The sequence below is a fragment of the Botrytis deweyae genome (assembly GCF_014898535.1).
Source record: "Botrytis deweyae strain B1 chromosome Unknown BDEW_028, whole genome shotgun sequence".
In the NCBI taxonomy this organism is placed as follows: Eukaryota; Fungi; Ascomycota; class Leotiomycetes; order Helotiales; family Sclerotiniaceae; genus Botrytis; species Botrytis deweyae.
This window is the reverse complement of record NW_024066235.1, coordinates 1-20982: the sequence shown is the minus strand read 5'-3', so window position 1 is coordinate 20982 and position 20982 is coordinate 1. Positions and strand designations below refer to the sequence as shown.

At 41.2% G+C, this 20982-nt stretch overlaps 5 protein-coding genes across 5 annotated transcripts; 3 read left to right on the top strand and 2 right to left on the bottom strand.

Annotated features, from left to right (window-relative positions):
* Positions 1-343: 343 nt before the first annotated feature.
* EAE98_009396 (uncharacterized protein) lies at positions 344-2282 on the bottom strand (the record flags this gene model as incomplete). The annotated part of the gene is made up of 2 exons (XM_038957017.1): positions 344-1682; positions 1780-2282. 2 exons carry the CDS (start codon positions 2280-2282, stop codon positions 344-346), a joined length of 1842 nt encoding a protein of 613 aa, XP_038806490.1.
* Positions 2283-4201: 1919 nt separating this feature from the next.
* Positions 4202-6889, top strand: EAE98_009395 (uncharacterized protein; the record flags this gene model as incomplete). The annotated part of the gene is made up of 5 exons (XM_038957016.1): positions 4202-4238; positions 4353-5031; positions 5093-5617; positions 5668-6018; positions 6067-6889. 5 exons carry the CDS (start codon positions 4202-4204, stop codon positions 6887-6889), a joined length of 2415 nt encoding a protein of 804 aa, XP_038806489.1.
* A 1979-nt stretch (positions 6890-8868) lies between these two features.
* Positions 8869-11069, top strand: EAE98_009394 (uncharacterized protein; the record flags this gene model as incomplete). The annotated part of the gene is made up of 8 exons (XM_038957015.1): positions 8869-8933; positions 8992-9020; positions 9119-9285; positions 9377-10241; positions 10287-10598; positions 10654-10733; positions 10796-10854; positions 10904-11069. 8 exons carry the CDS (start codon positions 8869-8871, stop codon positions 11067-11069), a joined length of 1743 nt encoding a protein of 580 aa, XP_038806488.1.
* A 1005-nt stretch (positions 11070-12074) lies between these two features.
* Positions 12075-14174, bottom strand: EAE98_009393 (uncharacterized protein; the record flags this gene model as incomplete). Its single annotated transcript, XM_038957014.1, has 2 exons — positions 12075-13598; positions 14166-14174. 2 exons carry the CDS (start codon positions 14172-14174, stop codon positions 12075-12077), a joined length of 1533 nt encoding a protein of 510 aa, XP_038806487.1.
* A 5358-nt stretch (positions 14175-19532) lies between these two features.
* On the top strand, positions 19533-20468 carry EAE98_009392 (uncharacterized protein; the record flags this gene model as incomplete). The annotated part of the gene is made up of 1 exon (XM_038957013.1): positions 19533-20468. The coding sequence occupies one exon, from the start codon at positions 19533-19535 to the stop codon at positions 20466-20468; it is 936 nt and encodes a 311-aa protein (XP_038806486.1).
* Between the last annotated feature and the right edge of the window lie 514 nt (positions 20469-20982).

Below are 20982 nucleotides of genomic sequence, written 5' to 3'. Positions count from 1 at the left end.
TGATAGTTCCTTATTCTGACTGATATTACGGAGGTTAAATACTTCGGTCCCGAGAACATTAGTCTATAACCTTAAAAGGTGAATTTTATGAATTAAGCAAGGTCACGCGCGGCTTCTCTAAGGAAGGTGATGTTCTGATACATCCAGATTGTGCACTCGAGAATGAGAGAAAAACGAAGGCTGGTGCCATATGGGCGACGAAGCTTTAATAATTAATATGTCCACGGAATTAACAAAGCCAACGATAATAAAGCCAAGCCTACCCATGCCCTGAAGACCATTTCCAAAATTTCAATCATAAAAAGAACATTCTTTTTCACGCCTCCAATAATACAGCCCTCTCTTAAACCCGACACAATGTCCCTGTATCAAGATCATAATCCCACTCATCACTTCTTACACCCGCCAATATATACAAACTACCGGTAGGATCATACTTTTTCTTAATTTCCGCCAATCGATCGTAGCTTGTGCCAAAGAAATCGTGTTTCCACTCAGTGTTATAAGGATTACCCTCATTAATATATGCACCCATATCCGGTGCCCATTCTCTCCATAACGCTTCGTTATTTTGCTCCATCCATTCTGCTGCCTGAGAAAGCGATTTCTTAGGTGTCAAAGTGTCATCAATCGTAGCACCGAGTGTGATAACATGTAAATGTGTCTCTCTCCAAATCGGGTTCAGTGAACCACGCATTTCTTTTGGAACATTAACCGGGCCAGGTCCTCCTTGTAAGCCAACTATCATTTGAGATCCACCTCCGCCCTGGCTTGCTAGCGCGCGTTGTAAATATGCAGCTACTGTCTCCATTGGGAGATCAGAGAGTTGCGCGCGTCCAAGTAAACGAGTAGAAAGAAGAGAAACCTGTCCAGCTGGATCTTCGCCAGGGTCACCAGCATAGAAAAAGTCGAGATAAGTAGGGTATACATCTGTGACTGTGTAATTAAGAGAGAGCGATCCATTAGAAATATCCTTCATTTTCTCAATTACAGGGGAGATGACAGTGTCCATTTCAGAGGTACTGATGTTGTATCCGTAGAATGCTTGTGAGAAGTAAACACCAGGGGGTGTGGATTCTGAACCAGAAAGAGCTCGCGCTGAGGAGCCAGTAGCAGCAGTCATTACGCCTGCTAGACCAGTATCCATTAGGTCTGGGATACTTTGAAATAAGATTGCCAGGGCACTCCAAGCTGCTGTTGCAGTGGTAGTATCGTTTTCGGAGCCGAGAGGAATCACCTCGAGATTTACAGCTACAACAGAAGAGACTGCAGGATGTGCTTGTAGAACGAATTCAGTCACGACACCATATGTACCAGGACCGCCTCCTCGGATGGCCCAGAGAAGGTCAGGATTTTGCTCCGCGTTCGCCGTCAAGATTTCGCCCGAGGCTGTAATAACAGTAGCTTGATGGATTTGATCGGCACCAAGCCCGTATTGGCTTGAGAGAGGGCCGTGGCCACCTCCTTGGAGATACCCTCCTAGACCGACAGTTTTGGCATCACCCCCAACGATCGTTTTTCCAGCCTCATGTGCGGCTGTGTAAATAAGTTCTAAATTGTTTCCGCTCCCGGCAATGAGGACGTCAGCTGTAGAATTGGAGCCGGGGATGGGCCAAGAAGAATTGAATTCTCGTTTGAGAAAGTTATGGGTCCATATTGAGAGGGAGTTGGCGCCGCTTGATCTGTGAGTTTAGACATTGGTTAGATATTTTCTCTATTTTCTACTTGCTGTTTACTTTTTTAAAAGGTCAAATAAATTGGGAGATGGAGGGATCAGACCTTCCATTTAGATCGTGACCAGTTCCTTTGATTACAATTCGAATATTTCTTTTCGTAGCCCATTTCATCGCTGTAGCGATTTGATCCTCGGTAGTGGCATTGACAACATAAATCGGAGAACCGCCTATCTCACAGCTTTTACCAGCTTGATACCCCGTTGCATCGGTAGGAAGACAGGAATTATTGGCATAGATGGGATAATCGATCCCTTCTGGTGTATTGGCTTGCCATGAGGCCAGAGCCCAATTAGTCTGGACGGAAGAACAATTTTGAGTTGAGTTAAACGGGTTTCCAGTGTAGCAAGAAGAGGCCGGCGGAAGAGTCTTGATGAGGGTTCCGGAGATGGATGTGTTGAGTGCTGCCCAATCGGCGGAGGAAGGCCACGAGGCGTCTGCAGGTGTGATTTTGCATGTCTGGGTAGAACTGGAATTGGTGGCGAGTATGAGGGTTGGGAGAAGTGAGAGAGTAAGAGTTATGAGTTGAGACGAGTGAGAGGGTAACATCTTGAATGATGCGTGATGATGGGTGAATAGTATGGACAAGAAAACGACGAAAAGAAAGGAATTGAGAAGCATATATAACAACAGAAGTCATCGCACTTGCCAAGATGGAACGATACAAATTGTTCATTCGTCGCTTTGTATAAGAGATCTGATTGGACTAGAAAATCGAGAAACATACTACTAGGCCATGCATATCAACAATGTTCATCTCTATTTCCTTGAAATGAGTCGGTTCTATTTTTATACAGATAAAAAGAGATCTATACATAGGTGAACAGACCATCGCCATTGATTTTAGCATTTCTTCTCCCAAGAATTTGAGACAGGATGCTTTTTTATGGATCTTGTGGATGGTGCCAAGGGCGTATATGCTTCCCTCAAAGGGGATGTATATACGCCCTGTATACGCGAAAACGCTGTAGCTTCCCAATCGTATAGAATGCAAGTTGATTTCGGTCTTCTAAACTTATCCATGTACGAGCAGTGTACTTGAAATTACGTATGGTAATGTCGGCAGTTGATGATTTCCAACTTTAATTATGAGATGGAGAATATTATTGAATATATTGGGAATGAATGCATGGGTAGGTATTTACCGGTAGGCTCTTTTGCTTAATATAAGTATAAGTGAGGCTGAGTTATCGTGTATATCCAATCGTATTGTTCGTATTTGCACGGCCCTAGTTGCAGCGTATAGAATACGGCGGCCGCATTATGCACCTAAGAAGGTGGCTCTAATTTTGCTAAGTCATCCATGATTTCTCTCTCTAGAGTTTGGAAAAGTTCAGTCGTAGAACGAAAGAAAAGAGAAAAGAGGACGATTAGCAAAAAGCGAGGAATTAAAGGGAAGTTGAGGTTAGTCTTCTTTCTACAATTTTCTCACACCACCCGTTTCACGCAGGCAGAATGCGTTTGTGTTATCTCAATATTCAAACCCTCTTCATCGATAGAACGTATTTCATTGAATTCTAAATAATATCTTGATCTTTTTCATAGTGGTGATGTGGCTTACTAATGATCGAATTTTCTTCGGCTAATCAGGGATCGGGGGGAACGTTTATCTCCTACGGTGAACCTTCGGGAGGCAAAGTGAAGTGGAAAGTAACGTGATCTGTTTATCACGTGCTGTACATGACTATCTATCTCTAGGGGGAGAGTGTAATATCTATCAAAAAGAACGCTGAATGTGTCTTATCCTTTGTATACAGTACGACTCAACTTGTTTATATGTACTAGAAGTTATATACGACAATACGCTATATGTAAGGGATATACAAAGTATATTTATTTTAGATGTTTTTCAATATTAGAATTTGAGTTAGAATTTATATATGAGAATATATCTTTGAGTTATCTAATCTTCGTATAGTAATCATGCATTCGGAAAGTATTCGGTTAAATATAGACTATTAATCACATTGTATTCCACTTATAGGGCGTGCCTCGAGTAGAGTCTTGTATATTCTCTGACCGCACGGGTAGAGTTTCGAAGTGTATGGAGCGATACTCCAAACACGCGTATTCGCTTGCGCACAAACAAGTACAGGACAGGTCCCAAGTGATGATCCGGCTCTTGTAAGTTGAACTCTGCCGAAAGAAAGATTCTATAGCAAAATAGCAAAGCTCAAATGCTAAGCATCCGTACACCAGTAAATAGCCTTTCTTAGCAAAATTATAAGCTCAGCTTTTCACGGCATATTTATGAGTCGGTTTCTATTGATCCTTGATGTCAATGCAAAATTCAAATTGACCTTTCAAATCTCAAACGATACTAAGATAATATCTAGGTCTTCTTAATAAAGAGTCAACTCAATCAACATTAAAACTCTATCAATTAATAAATCATTTCCAATCCCATTTCTTCTCTTTACTCATACACTATATTTCAAAAAAATCAAACATAGTAGACTCAAAGCATTATGCACAAGAACACAGCCAGGCAGACTCACCGCCATCGTATGGAGAAGCAACTCTATCAGATAGTTCACTTTTTTTTGAAAAAGCAAAAGCTCGAGGCAAGTCCTGATACGACATTCCTTCGTGCGTGTGTTGGGAACTAATGTGCCATAGACGATGGGCGCATCGACCTCGATCTCACCTCAAATGTTGCAAGGAGACTTTCAAAATATCTAGATATTCCGTCATACTCTGAGTTTGATTCCAAGCTACCTGAAATCAAGGAGAATCGCCCATGGGCTGTCAAGCTCAATATTGTCATCCAAGTCGTGGGGAGTAGGGGCGATGTCCAACCCTTCATTGCTCTCGGCAATGAGCTACAAAGGCACGGCCACCGTGTGCGAATCGCAACACACGATCAATTCGAGGACTTTGTACGGCAAGCAAACCTTGAGTTTTATCCAATTGGTGGTAATCCGGCTGAGTTGATGGCATTTATGGTAAAAAATCCGGGCTTGATTCCGAGCATGGAGACTTTGAAAGGTGGAGAAATCCAGCGAAAGAGAGCTACAATTTCTGAGATGCTAGATGGATGCTGGAAATCATGTTTAAAGCCTGACATGATATCTGCCGAGCCATTTGTAGCTGATGCTATCATTGCCAATCCTCCAAGTTTTGCACACATTCATTGCGCTCAAGCACTCGGGATTCCACTGCATCTCTGTTTCACTATGCCATGGTCACCAACAGCAGCATTTCCGCATCCACTAGCAAACATAAAGACGTCCAGTGTGGATGTTGGAACTGGAAATTATCTTTCTTATTTACTAGTAGAGTGGATGACATGGCAAGGGTAGGTTCATCTCGCATTAAGTGCTATTATCAGAAGAAAACTACTGATGTTTTTCGGATAGCCTAGGAGACATTATAAACAGTTTTCGAAAGAGCATTGACCTTGAACCTATACCATACTCTGAGGGACCCACGCTTGCATCCTCCCTCAAGATTCCCTTCACCTATTGTTGGTCTCCTGCACTCGTACCAAGGCCTATAGATTGGCCTCCCCAAATAGATGTCTGCGGATTTTTCTTTCGTGATAATCCGATATATACGCCACCACCAGAGCTTGATGCGTTCTTACGAATGCAAGGACCACCAGTTGTATATATTGGCTTCGGTAGCATTGTCATCGACAATCCAGAAGCCTTGACACGGACTCTATTGGATGCGGTTCATGCTCTTGGCGTCAGAGCAATTATCTCAAAAGGCTGGAGTAATTTGGGTGGAGCTGACTTCGAGGATATCTTCTATCTTGATGACTGTCCCCACGAATGGCTATTCCAGCATGTTTCAGCTGTTGTGCATCATGGTGGTGCAGGTACAACAGCGTGCGGGTTGAGGAATGGACGACCTACCATGGTTGTGCCCTTCTTCGGAGAGTAGGTTCTCACGGTTTAAACTTCAAGAATATACCACTGACTAGTCATAGTCAACCATTTTGGGGAGAGATGATAAATGCGGCAGGTGCTGGACCGGCTCCAGTGCCTTTCAAATCCCTTGATACCAAGAACCTTGTAGAAGGCTTGAGATTCTGTCTGACAAAAGAAGCTGCAATTGCAGCAGGTAAGATAGCATCGAAGATGGAGAAAGAAGATGGCGTTAAGACCGCTGTGAGATCTTTTCATGCCAATTTATCTCTTGAAGATCTGCGCTGTGATTTGCTGCCAGATAGACCTGCAGCTTGGCGATACAAGCACAAGGACCAGAACATCAAGCTCTCCAAGTTTGCTATGCAAATATTACTCGAAAACAAGAGACTTGATCGTGAAAACATAAGACTGTAAGATCCGCACGCCAGTACTAAAAACACTCTTTACTAATGTTTCAGAATTGAAACAAAACACATAGAAATTTTGAACCGACGATGGGACCCAGTCACTGCCATGGCTTCGGCCTATCTCGGAATGGCGACAGACATTGTCCAAGCCCAAGTAGGAATGTTCACTAAACCTTACGAAGAATACAAGAAAGCACAAGCTCAAAACAAAAGCCATAAAATTGAAAACGAGAGCCGAAATAAACAAAGCTCTGAGATCTCTGATTCTCAAAGCTTGGAAGGTGGTAATTGCGCCACCACCCGCTCTTCCTCTATCCATTCTACAAATACATATAACAAGAAATCGGATACAGCTAGCTTAATGGCTCGCGCTTCAGGGAAAAGTGCCGGAAAAATGCTTGTTGCTACTGGTAAAGGAACTTTTGTGGATGTCCCTCTTGCAATGGCAGATGGAATGCGGGCAATGCCTAGCCTGTATGGTGGTAAAGTTAGAGACTGCGGAGAAGTGACGGGCTGGAAGAGCGGTATGGCTGTCGGCGGAAAGGCCTTTGGCTTAGGATTAGTTGACGGATTGGCAGATCTAGTTGTGCAGCCTTACAAAGGTGGAAGGAAGGAGGGTGTATTAGGTGTGGCTAAAGGTATCGGGAAAGGTACTGTGGGCATGATATCGAAAATTTCAGGAGGTGCCGTTGGTGTCTGGGCATATCCGGCGCAGGGTATAGCGAAAAGCATTTCTAAAGCGGTGCACACGACAAACAAAAGAGAAATTGAAGTCGCGAAAAGAGAAGAAGGGGCGTGGCTAATACAGGAAGGTCGACTGACTAACGGAGATGTGAAGAGGATAGTAGAAGCATTTGATTTGATAAAAAGATAAAGAGTAAGCATGAGGAAACTAAATATAGGCTTAATCAATAGAACTGAGAGTTCCTGAATTGTTGTAATCTCATCGAATTCAATAATATAATCTGTTTTCAAATAATAGATTTTTTTGGAACGGGGACAACCGCTTTCACCGACTAGGAACTAGGAGGCCGCTTACAAGAGCCGACTATTAGTCGTATTCGTGCTTCCAAAATTTACTCTACAAACGACTCTACTCTACATCAATACATATTTTGCCAATGTGACTTCCACCTTGCATGTAATCATATGCCGCAATGACTCCTTCTGCACTCAACTTAAAACTCTTCTCCACGGAAGGTTGCAATTCCTTGGCAACCACAAAATTCATCAACTCCTCCAACAACTGCTTTGACCCAACGGTGATTCCTCTAACAACACATCCTTTGGAAAGTGCAAGCCCAGCTACATCCGGCATATCTTCCTGCTTTGCAGCGGACAAGAAGCCAATAACTGCAATACTGCCTCCCATCTTAATACACTCTATACTTTGTCCGATAGTACCGGAACCACCATTTTCAAAGATGTAATCTACACCTTCTCCGCCGTTAAGACGTTTAGCTTCGGCTGCCCAATTTGGCGTGGTTTTGTAGTTTATAACATGGTCTGGCTGATATGTTTTTTGTACAAATGCAAGCTTATCATCAGAAGATGATGTAATGATTGTTCGAGCACCAGCAGCTTTTGCTAAGATCAACCCAGTAATTGAAACCCCCCCTGTACCTTTTTTAAAGTTAGTAACTAAGAGCTGTCTATAACAGGATATGTCATACCTTGGAAAAGGACAGTCTGTCCCGGCTTCAGAGGGTTATTCCCATACAGCGCGTTCCATGCAGTCACACCAGTACAGACCAATGCCGCCAACTGCGTATAACTCAATCTCGCACAATCTGGAACCTTTAGCACAGAACTTGCAGGCAAGGCTGCATATTCTCGTAGGAATCCGTCGACAGGACCTCCATGTCCATGATCCCAGTTTCTCTGCGGTCCATACAAATTAGTCCCGTCAAAAGCTGCGACGACACGATCTCCGACTTTCAGACCATCGACGAGGGAGCCAACTTTGACTATATCACCGGCAGCATCAGAGCAGGGGATGACATTGTCTTTGACTGGGAAAGGGTATGTGCCGTTGGAGATAGCTAAGTCTCGGTAGTTTAGAGCGACGCCACGGATTTTAACCAGGATCTCGTGGGCGTCAATTGTAGGGATAGGCTCGGAATGCGACTGAATGTTGTGATGAGAGCCTTGGGAAGCTAGACGAAAGACTTTCTGGGACGACATTTCTAAGATGTTTTGATTGAGGAAATGTTGAGTGTAAAGGTAGTTGGGTAGATTGTTTTTGTGATAAGAATTTGAGATTGCAAGTAAGGGATTTTGCTTTACTTATATATGCCATCACGATGTATTGAATGGCGTAACACGGATATGAGGTCACAGAAGATCGAGTATTACAAAGATGAAAAATATTCGAGTCAATTTTCCTCGAGTCAATCGCAGATTAGGACTTTTGAGGAGTTAAGACAGCCGGGTTAGACTTACCTATTTGGTCAAGTAGTATGGGACAGGGTATGTCTATTCTTGCCAAATGTTGGCTCACTGGACTGGTGAGCAAGCAGATCAAAGCGCACATAAGGTTATGCCGCGAAATCCGACGGGGTGATCGGACAGTGGGGTAAGTGACGTATATGGTAGTTTGTTTCATTACATAATACGCTCATCTTTTAACGAAAATGCAAGCGGTGCTTCCACTTTCCCTTTCATGATTGATTGCTCATACACTTATTCCACCAAAGCAACAATAAGCGTGACCTCGTGGTTCAACAACCTCACAGCAACTTCAGACAAGTAATTACTCTATCTTTGCCAAACTCCTAGAGTGTCGACTTTATTACTCCTTCGTTGATTCATTGATTGTTCACAGCGATCGCCGATCTCCTAGGAGTCCCCACAATGCCCGTTGACCAACCTGAGGGTTCTTTCGTCAACACATTTAGGAGACGCTCGCGGCGCGGTTGGTAAGTCATTGATCTCCCATAGATTATTTATGTGTCCTGACTAAGCTTATTATTATAGCTTGACATGCCGGCAACATCGGCTGAAGTGTAAATTGAACCTACTCCTAAGTCCTTATTCAAGTCATCATTGTTGAGGATATCGCCCCTGTATTCGTTGTAGTCTAAGCTGAGAGTATCCCGTTTAGGTGACGAGAACGGACCAAAATGTGGCAATTGCAGTCGCCTTGGGAAGCATTGTAGATGGGGTCTAAAGGCATCGTTTCACTCGTCTAGAATGACAAAATTATCTCCTTCCGACTCTGCAAATCTTTCAGAGATAGAGTCTGTAAGAAAGCCACCAAATGACTTTCAAGTATGTTCTTTGTTGTGTCCGTTTACTTCCTTACCTCCAGCTTATATTTGCAAGGCAAAACACAAATTCTCCTAACATCTAAAACCTCTAGTTTGTTGACGAGACGAAAGAGATCGAGGGAGAGTACGACAGACATGATGATGATGAAACCTTGCAGCTGCATAAATCGAGTCAAGGTAATGCAGATGATATCATACTTTTAGATGCTCATAGCCATTGCAAAGAAAACGCAAGTGATCGCTTCACGATAAGCCCAGGTACCCAAACTCCGCAGCTTAGTAGCTTCACTATGAATGGAGATTCACAAAAAAATCCAGAGATGACAATTGGCACCTCTCAATCATTACTTAACCTTGGAGATATCCAACATCTGAGCTCTCAATCGCCACCTACGAATAATTTCCTCACTTATGGTAATTATTTAGCGAGTAACAACACGTCGCTTGTACGTGTGTCGCCTGATATAGGTTATCATAGAAGTTCTTCAAACACTTCATCTCCATCTCAGGAAGTGGTAGCCTGGCCTATTAATAATCACATAAAGGCAGGCTTGTTGTCATTATACTTTCGAGAAACCTCAAAGTGGTGCGAGGTGACCAATTCTTTAAAACCTTTTTCTACATTGTACGGCCACTTTGTGATAGAATCACAAGCATTTGCGGCGGCTGCAGTAGCACTTGCCTCTATACAAAGTCTCAAATGGAACAGTAATTCTATTTTACTTGCTAAAGAGCTTTATAAGTTTGCTCGCGAAACACTTCAACGTCTCAAATCAGATCATCACGAAGGAGCTCTTCTTGGAACAACAATTCTCTGCATTTATTGGTCAGCTTCGGAGCAGCCTATCGAGGAGAGTTCCATACTACACGAATGCTCACATCTTTTACAGACAACTATCGGTAGCAAGATTTCGGATGGCATATTATCAGCATGTTTTTGGACTTTCGCTAGACAAGGTACAAAATATATTGAATTCATCGGCCCACACTAATGATATATAGATATCTGGATTGCATATGCGAGTAGAAGATCAACCTTGATTCCTCTCGACAAATGGAGAGTAGCACATGATGAAGCGCTTTATGGACTTAATCAAGATACTTACAGTAACCGAGCCATTTTCATTACAGCAAAAATCGTCAATGAGCTATCGAGAGACCCCGTTGCTCTGAACGAGGCCAACCTGCGCAGTCTTTGGGCAGAATTACAAACCTGGGTGGTTGAAAGACCACAAAACGTTCGATGCATCATTGAAGTTGAAGCTTCAGGGGACTCTCCTTTCCCAATTATTCTTTTTAGTAATACAGCAGCTGGTATGGAATCATTTATCATAGCATAGTTCTTTGACTTACTGAAAGATCGACAAAGCTTGCGGAAACATGTACTACCATGTTGCATCCATTTTACTCCTTGCATCGGGAAAAATATCTAGCGAATTTTCTGCCCTAGTAAGCCACCTTCCTTTCTATGATCTTAGTCAGTGTTCCACTAAAGCTATTATCTCATGTAGGTATCACCCGCCTGCCATGCTCGCCGTACTGTAGGAATCTCAATCACAAACAATGAGCAGTAAGTTTCAATTTGAGATTAGATTAAAGACGAGCTAATGCGTTAAAAGTGCGACTTTAGTCAATAGTATTCATCTCATTTGTATTGCTGCAAAACAGATACCGAGTAGTATTGAAAAGATAGCCGTTTTAAACCATCTTAAAAAGATCGAAGATGAGACTGGATGGAAAACTAGGAGTTGTATTCTCGATTTAGAACATCTATGGGGCCTGTAGATATTATAGAAAACTTGTTTGAATTAGTGTAATACTAGAACCCGTGAAGGCTTTTGCAAAAAAAGAGAACATTCTGAAGGAATGAAGGTGGAAGTTAAACCGCTATGAGTATCAAAGTAAGTAGTACCGTTAGGGGAGGGATTTGTTCCATCGAGAAAGAATGTAAAAGGAGTATAAATGAAGAGAGGATTTCAAAAGGGACCTTGGGAACGAGTTCAAAGTGTGATGGAAGCGAAGCGGACGCTTGACGTAAAGCGGAATTATTTGGCGAGAGAGAGGATGATGAATAAAAGGAATGGTGGATCGAGTAGGAGAGTAGATAGAATGGGAGGTAGCTGAAATCTGGAAAAAATATGAGTTGTTATGGGAGCCGGAGTAGGAGGTGGGGGATTCAGGTGGAGATGAAGATTAGAATGAATGGTGCTTGAAGGAATTAATTGAAACTGGGGTAGAATGAGATTTTGGAGGACTGAAGTGGGAATGGGGTAGAGAAGGCTGGAATTAAGTGAAGTGTTTTAAGTATATGTAGAGTGGAGGAAGTGTGTAAATGAAGGTAAAAAGTGGAAGATTGAATGAGTAGAATTGAAGTGAGTAGGCGGAGAAGATGTAGAGATTGAGATTGAGACTGAAATTTAAGACTACTCCATGCACGAAAAGACTAAGTCCGCAAGTTTTCGCTATAGTGTATCGGCCTTTGATTTGACAGTTCGATAAACGAGTCATAATGTATTCAAACAAAACTTTGCGCCTGGTCAGATGTCATCAATGGTAAGTCCCGTTTCATTGATTCTTGGTTGTAATTACAGTCAACAGAAAAAGCGGCTATATAATCTCTAGAGTTACTGTTTACATCATTTCCATTTCGTAACCCCTCGCTACTGGATTTTTCGCTTACACCAAATCCAATTGTACAAAAAAGACAGGACGAGTCGTATGACAACTGGATTTTTTCCTACATAATAGAACTTTCAAACTTCAAGTCAGCTACTCACAACATAAGCCGCCTCAATCGTACAAACTTTCCTGATCAGCCTGCTCTCCATCCTCTTGCTTGATGTATACATCACTCGAATCGTCCAATTCTCTCATTGCTGCCTCAATACTTCCGTTGTAATGCTCTTCGAAATATGGCTCTTGATCCTTTGGAACCACAAACCAGGGAAGCCGTTTTGCATTTTTGGCTCTTACAAGTAATTCCAATCGCTCGTTGACTTTAAAATCGAATCCACGCCAGGAACACCAAACCTTTCTCTCATGCTTTACCCAGATCAACTCAATATTGTTGTGGCGAATCATTCCTTGATACACATCTTTGTTCTTGTATGTAACGAAAACTGAGGCATCATCTCCATCTCTTGATTGTGATTTGATGTAGGCCTGGACAGTCGGGTTATCAAGAAACTTGATGAAATTTATAAAATCTCGTCCTTTCAAAGTGCTGACCAGTGATCTCCATTTGGATGCCTCGGACAATGATTCCACGCTCGATCCAACTTTGATGTCTACCACTACAATTACCGAAATTACCCATGCAAATATCAATCTCTCGATTAAAGTCCAGCTCGAAATTAGTTGTATACCACTGTCATTTTGCTCCATGACATCTTTGATTGCCTTATGCAATTCGCTGTTGTTTTCTGTGCATCGCTGAATCATTCCACCAACCATCATGCAGAAACACGCACGCGGAAGGCCAGCGGGGATTCTGAGAGTAGCAACGGACTTCACATAATTCATTAATAGTGGTATAGTTGACTTTCTCTCATCAAAATTGGCCGATAAGATCCCACTATACTTTGTCATCAACCAAGGTATATGATGTGATAACAATGCAATCACTTCCATAGGAGAATCCCGCTTGAGATCATCGTCTAAACACTTTAAATATGTGATGGGAAAGTACTGGCTTGGTCGAAATGGAATATCGTCAAATTCATCTGCCAGAGTTAAAGACCTCATTGACTTGAAGTTAGGGAATCCGAATCGCATTTCTGGTTGATTAAATTCGGAGGTGAGTTGCATGATGGAACTCTCATCTTGAATACAAAATGTTTGATTTTTGAGAAATTTCATTCTTAGAGAGTTCAAACTTCGATTTTTGCTCTCCAGATCCTCCTCCAAGACTTCTATCTTATCTTTTAGGTCCTGCAATATGTCGAAATCTGTGTCAACAGCGTCTGTTATAGGGCTCCAAGGCTCGGACTGAGTGCTTGCATGCCGGTTAAGAACTAGCGAAGACCTCACTGTTTTATCTCCTGGTTCGTTTACTTCGGACTCCTTTACCGGTAATGCTTTCGAGACTAGAGGTGATTTTTCGATTTTATCTTGGATTTCCCCACGTAGGCTCCGTAACTCTTGAGCGATGTTCTGTAAGAACAACAGAATGTTGCTTGCATTACAGGTTTCTAATGCGGTACCCGGATCTGAAAACTCCTCTTGGCACACCTTTACAATTTGAAGCAGTAAAATTTCTGAAGTTGACTGGGTATCCGGATCGGAAATCTCGCTTGCAGTTACCTTATCGAATAACTGCTTTGTTCTTTGTAGAAAAATAGATATTTAAAGAATCTATAAATATTTTATAATTTTTAATATCAAGTTATATATATATAAATAGATAGTTTTAGATTATGGATTGAAAACTAAGATTTAGAACATCTATGGGGCCTGTAGATATTATAGAAAACTTGTTTGAATTAGTGTAATATTAAAAATATGATTTTTATCTATTAAGCCGGTGCGCTAATGATTTTGTGGTGTCATAAACCTGGTTGAGTTTCGTGAATGAGAATCTTGACACCCCTTTTTGTGAAAGGATGATCAATTTTGTAGCCTGTAAGGATCAGCGCATCGAAAAATATAAGAAATCGATAGAGAATCTAATTTTGAATATATTGGATCTAATTACTTGATGCGATAATCGTTTTGGGGAGTAGTAATTGATAAATGATGTTCCTTGTTAGTTGTGTAGGGCGAAATCGGTGGGCTATTATTCAATCAAGATTACCGCATCACACAAGAGTTAGCGCATCGAGAAAATACAAGAAATCGATGGAGAATCTAATTTGGAGTATATTAGATCTAATCACTTGATACGCTAATCATTTCGGGGAGCGGTAATTGATAAATAATGTTCCTTATTGGTTGTACAGGTGGTTTGATTGGCTTGTGTAGGCGTAATTGGTGGAGGTAGACATTCAATCAGAGTTACCGCGACACACCAGGAATTAGCGCATGAGTAAATACTATGATTAGATAGATAAATGTATAATAACTTCAATGAATCTACTAAGAGCTTGCGCTAATCATTTGTTGGATCAGTAACTCATATATAGTGCCCAGGATGGAAAGCATAGATACGGGATTTCATGCCTCGACCTTGATCTGAGAATACCGGAATTTGTAAGTATTAGCGCATAGGGAAAATAGTAAAAGAACATCAATAAATGTACTGGAATTGATATGAATCTCAATTGAATTTTAGTGTTGTGAAGGGGTCCATCTAAACGGAAATTTATGAAAGGACTAATGTATGTCCAATTACCGCGCCATCTATCAATTAGCGCATCGAAAATGTACCTCAGAATAATGAGAAATATATTATGAGTGTCCTAAAGTCTATTTCATAGTGCGCTAATCCTTTTGTGGTCCCGTAATTGATTACCGGTATCTCTGATGAAATCTCATAGGCGAAATTCATCCATGCAGACACAAACATGTCATTAACATAAGCCATAAGCATTAGCACATCTTCATTATAGATAAATCCCATTTAGAATAAGGCATTAATCACTATGTAGAAGTATCAGCTTGCGCTAATACTTGTGCGCTTCGGTAATTTTGATTTTGTGATACGAGTGTGGATGTTTGAGCGATACTTTTTGGTGTAAACTATTAGTTTGATATCATTTTGAGTTTTAAAGCCAAACACATCCGGGAAACCCATACGACCCATTTTCAATAAGCTTTTGATCATTTTTGAGAAGTTGCTATGTGTATAGATTCTTTCTCGTTGTGGTATTCTTGCTTGAGTATTGTAAATAAAATTGAGCAGAGTCTGTATGAGGTAATCGAAACCTAATGGTGCAAGCTCTAAAGACTTTTATATTAATTTATATCAGTTAGTCTCTTCATCCTAGAGGTTTAAGAGTGCGCTAATTCCTGTGGCGTGCGGTAATCTTGATCAATATAATATTACTGCACAATACAACCACCAAGATGTTGTTGAAAAGCTTTCAACCGATTAATTAGGAACTAAAGTTTCTTCAATCTAAATAAGTTTCATAGTGTCCAACTTCTTTTGGGGTACAGTAATCTTGATTAGACATCACAGACGAAATTATGTGGACATAATCGACACTCACGACGATCTCATACTACTCTCGCCACAAACATTAGCGCAAGCTCTTATACTTGTAATCGATATGAAATTAGGTAATCAATATATGTCATATGTCATATGAGTATAATCTTCATGGTTTCGGTAATTTTCATGCCATGCCACGAATGAGATTAGGTGGAATTTATATGGGCAAACCACAAACCCAAACTTGAGAGTGTCAAGGGCATTAGCGCAAGCTGCAATGACTTTTTATTACTAAAATCTCAAATAAAAAACATATTCCATGAGTATGAGGTTGCGCTAATACTTATGGCGTGCGGTAATTTTGATTTTGTGATACGCATGTAGCTAAGTTGAGTTTGTACAGACGAAATCGAACCTTAAAGTTACGTACACCAAGGACATTAGCGCAAGTTCTTAGGGGATAAAATCTCTTTAGATTTGATTGGTAATTATTGGGTATGAGTATAAGCGTGCGCTAATCCTTGTGGCGTTCGGTAATTTTGATCCAGTGTGAGAGCTTATAGGTAGGTAAATAAGTCCACCGTCAATTACCGAACGTCACAAGGATTAGAGCAAGCTCTTAGGGGATAAAATCTCTTTAGATTTGATTGGTAATTATTGGGTATGAGTATAAGCGTGCGCTAATCCTTGTGGCTTTCGGTAATTTTGATCTAGTATTGGGTGAAACCGTGTCGAACGGGTAACTTGCACTCTCCTCATCATTATCACGGACAACATGTATTAGTACAAGCTCTAAAGAAGATCGTTCGATTAAAACTTGATCTAAAATCTCATGATAGAAGTTCAAGCACGCATTAATTGCTAGAGAGTCTGGTACTTCAAGAAATGTTGAGGAGGTAATTCGGGTGAAGGGCGGCAGAAGACAGATTTTAGATGTACATTATCGTATATCAAAAACATTAGAGCAAGCTCTAAGGGGATAAAATCTGTCTGAAATTAATTGATAATTACACTGTATGAGTATAAGCTTGCGCCAATCCTTGTGGCATTCGGTAATTTTGATTGTGTTAGGTGGGTATGTGTAGGTGGAATTAGTGCAGACAACTCTCCTTCCCACACAATCGAGTCTCAACGTGATTTAGGCAAAAACAAAAGGTATGACATCTGTTAGATAAGTGTCTCTGATTATTTAAATCTGATTTTCGCCTCCAGTAATCATTACGGATTGTGGTAATTGAAGGTGTTGATTGATGACCCAGACGCATGCGTGGATCCGATGACACGTAGGCACCGGAATGATGATTTTGTCAACCACATATATTATAACAACTTAAAACTTTGCACAGTAGCTATTAGAGATATTTAGAATCATTTGGTGATAGTTTAAGCTTGCGCTAATCCCTTCAGCTATCGGTAATTGCATGACTCAATTTTGGTGCGGACACCGAACTTACGATTACAGGAGGCAAAAGAGTTCGGACGATTTAAGAACTGGGAAAATCAATAAGTACCTCATATGGAATAGTCCCAAGCTTGTGACTATATGCGCTAAGAATCACCCGGTCGTGATAACTGTACCCAGCCCAGCCTCAACTGAATTTCGAACACGACGATTACCGCAAAGCACAAGGATTAGCACAACTTCTATATAGATAAATATCATCCCTTATGACTCATTTAACTCAATTTTGGTAGTAAGAGGTTGCGCTAATCCCTACAGCTTTCGGTAATTTGAGTCCACGAAATGGACATAAAACTATGAATATCTCGATGACCATCGACCACAAACAGACACGCAATCTCAAAGTATATAGAATCGACTCTTTAAACAATTTGAAATTATCTGATATTAGTTTTATGTCACGAAAGTGACTTTAGTGTAGAAATATGTGGCTCCTTCTTAGGCATACATATTGACCCCAAACTAAATTTAAATTACCGCCCACCACAAATATTAGCGCAAGCTCTATTTACATGTAAATGATTGCTTAGATGTGAAGGGACATTTTTGTGCTCGTTACGTGTTGCTCTAATGATTTTTGCACATTCTGCTTTCTCCCGCAGGGAGAGATTCGCCTGTACATCAAACTAAATCGAAGGTGACGTTCACCACAAACATTAGCGCATGCTCTATCGGGATAAAATTCAGCCTTATAGACTTTCGAAACATATTTGTGACAATTTCTGGCTGCGCTAATCCTCATGGCAGTCGGTAATTTGAGTTATCTGAATTACCGCCAAATCTACTCGAAACCAAATTTAAATTACCGCCCACCACAAGGATTAGAGCAAGCTCTGTATATACAGAGATGATCATTTTAAAGTAGTTCTATCGTTCTATGCTAGTCTCTTTTTGCGCTAATCCTCATGACATCCGATGATTACATCCGTCTTAACAGGTATTGAATCGACATGACGGATCAAGGATGAGAATTACCGACCACCACAAGAATCAATATGATTGATTGAGACTGTCTATTGATTGATTAGAGCCCACTCGGTCTATACGTACTATATTTGTGCTCTCTAAATGCTTATTGAATACGAATATTTGAACTGTTTAAAGCTTGGTCAGATCAGTCAATTAAACCGGGAGGTGGAATTATCGGTCACAATAACCATTATTACGAGTCAATGGCACTTGAATATGATTATTTCAAGTGATCAGAACCTTTCTATATTTGTCACGACTTGCGCTAATCCTTCTGAAGTGCGGTGATCTAGCTCATCTGAACTCGCGTCAGATTCAACTGATCAATCGAAAGTCATCATCACCAACCACCATTACTTGAATTACTGGTTGAAAATACCTTTAAGTAATTATTTGACGTGTCTGAAATCTTCGTACACTGATTCCGAGTTGTCATAATGTACATCGAGTGTGAAGTACTCTACTATATTAGTGAATACCCAAAATCATACAGCACATAAATGCTTAATCTGTGGTCTCCCAATAGGTTAGCACACGTTGAAAGAATACCGTAATAGTTCTTTATGTTATTCCAAACCAAATGATAACACTCTAAGCCTGCGCTAATGCATATGGCACTCGGTAATTTGATTCATCGAGTAGGTACCTCATCTAGGCGCTAGATCAAGCCATGAATACCAAATCTTGGTTACTGTCTACAGAAACATTAAAGCACCTCGTAGCTAGATTTTACTAGGTAATTCGATGATTTAAATCCAGCAGTATCACTTAAAGCTTGCGCTAATCCTTGTGCAATGCGATGATTTGATTCTCTCAAGGAGATACTCACATGGGGACGTATCTTGCCCGGGACATTGCATCTGATTTGTCGTCAAAAATGAGCATTAAGACATGTTCAAATGGGATTGAAATGAAGTTTTAGATAGTTCCAAATTGATCTATAACACATTCAGCGTGCGCTAATATGTAGGGCATGCGGTAATTTGACTACACTCGATTTGAATAGTTTCGCTCATACGGGTTTCTTCCACCCGGAGGGTAACCTGATTGTATATACAAGGTACATTATAATACTTCAATTCGAATATTCTTTATATAGTATACAATTTCATCGGAAGTCTCATAATGATACAAAAATATGCTTGATTTATAACAACCAACTTCCTGCTGCATATTTGAAACTTCAAATGGCTGCCTTATAATCTCACTGTCGGTATCAACTTGATTGTTAAGTGTAAAGTACTTTAGTAGAAGTGCTAGCGCTAGTGCATACGCTAGTGCATACGCTAGTGCAATACAGTGCCCTCTTTTAGATCACATGATCGATATCCCGACACTCACCTTTGTTTTCTTCGTATATCTTAGCGTCTGCCATCTGGTTCAGCTTGATATCCCCGCACTTGCTGGCAGATAATCCACCTTCTCGTCGCCAACTTTCTTATCCATTCCTCGTCGCCAACTTTCTTATCCATTCCTCGTCGCCAACTTTCTTATCCATTCCTCGTCGCCAACTTTCTTATCCATTCCTCGTCGCAATCTATACCCTCCAGTCGCAACTTGCTTTTTGACCGTCGTATATACCGTCCTGTCGCAACTTGCTCTTTGACCGTCGCATATACCGTCCTGTCGCAACTTGCTCGTCGCCCTCTCGAACGGGCTATTTTTACTTCAAATTCCACGCTGCGGTGTTAACTCTATTCTATTTATATCCAAACACAATATCAAAATGAAAGTTGAAGACCTGAGCGCAGAGGAGTTGTTGGAGAATCTGCGCGCCGCGCCAAAGGAGAACGCGATTGACATGCTGGAGAGATGGACGAAAACCAAGAAGTCTGGAGCAGAGCTTGCAAGCACTCCTCCCGTAGGGTTACCAACTATACCTAAAAAGCCGACTCTCAGCTCTTTCGTTTTTCGAATTGTCGAAGAAGGGAGTGTTTCCATTTGGGATGGAATCAGCGGCAGTTACAAGCCCGTAAACAGCCTCACAACCAGCGTGAAGGTGAAGAAGCGCGAACGAAAACCTGGGAATAAACCCAGGATCATAAAGCTCTGCGGCCCTGACAAGTTGAAGGTCACCATTGCGGAAGGATTCTGCAAGGTGTTTTATTTTGCAGATGGAACTGTATCAGCTGAGGATGGATCGAAGATCAGACAGTTCATCAAAGCAGCCATTGGAGATATTGATGCACTGAAGATCGATAAGAAACTCTTTCGAAAGATGATCAGCAAGATTCGAGACAGCTTTCATACCGGGTGCGAGGAATTCCTTCATCAATGGGGCCAAGATATCCACGATCATCTGTCAATGGAAAATATCAGTAATGATATAGCCATATGCATGCTCCACAGAGCTTTTGGCAATTCGGTTGATCTGGACGAGTCGATTCTTTGGGGCAGATCATCATGCTTTTGGTATATCCAAGCATACAAAGAAAATGGAAATGCTGAGAGAAAATTGAGAAGGAGAAATATCGACAAAACTTTGTTAAAACGAATTGCCGAAGCACACAGACCGAAATTAGACAGCCTTGCCCTACCAGTGTCCCCATCGTGTCCTTATTCGCTGGCCAGTGAAGAAGGACTTTGCTATCAGATCGAAACTCCGGGCCATCGAAGTTTTGAAGAAGAAACTGATGCTTTCGAAGAAGACAAAGCAATCTAACATTGAAATTGGTGCACTCGACATGGAATCATCAGCAAGTCCGGAAAAAGGCGTAAGCAGGGGATATTGGATATATATTTCATTTCTTTTAAGAGTTTAATCCGACTGTTTCACAGCTCCCAGAGGGTAACCCGTTTGTAAATGTATTGTGAATAAGGAAGTGAATGGGAGAGTGAATTGAAAAATGAACCCGAAAGTGAATCGAAAAGTGAATTTGAAAATAAATTGAGAAGTATATAGGAAAGTGAATAAAAAAGTGAATAGGGAAGTGTATGCGAAAGTGGATGGGAAAGTGAACCCGAAAGTGAATGGGGGAGTGTATGGGGGAGTGTATGTGAAAGTGCATGGGAGAGTGGACCCGATAGCGCGCGGGAGAGTGATAAGTTCAGGGTTAGGGTTAGGGTTAGGGTTAGGGTTAGGGTTAGGGTTAGGGTTAGGGTTAGGGTTAGGGTTAGGGTTAGGGTTAGGGTTAGGGTTAGGGTTAGGGTTAGGGTTAGGGTTAGGGTTAGGGTTA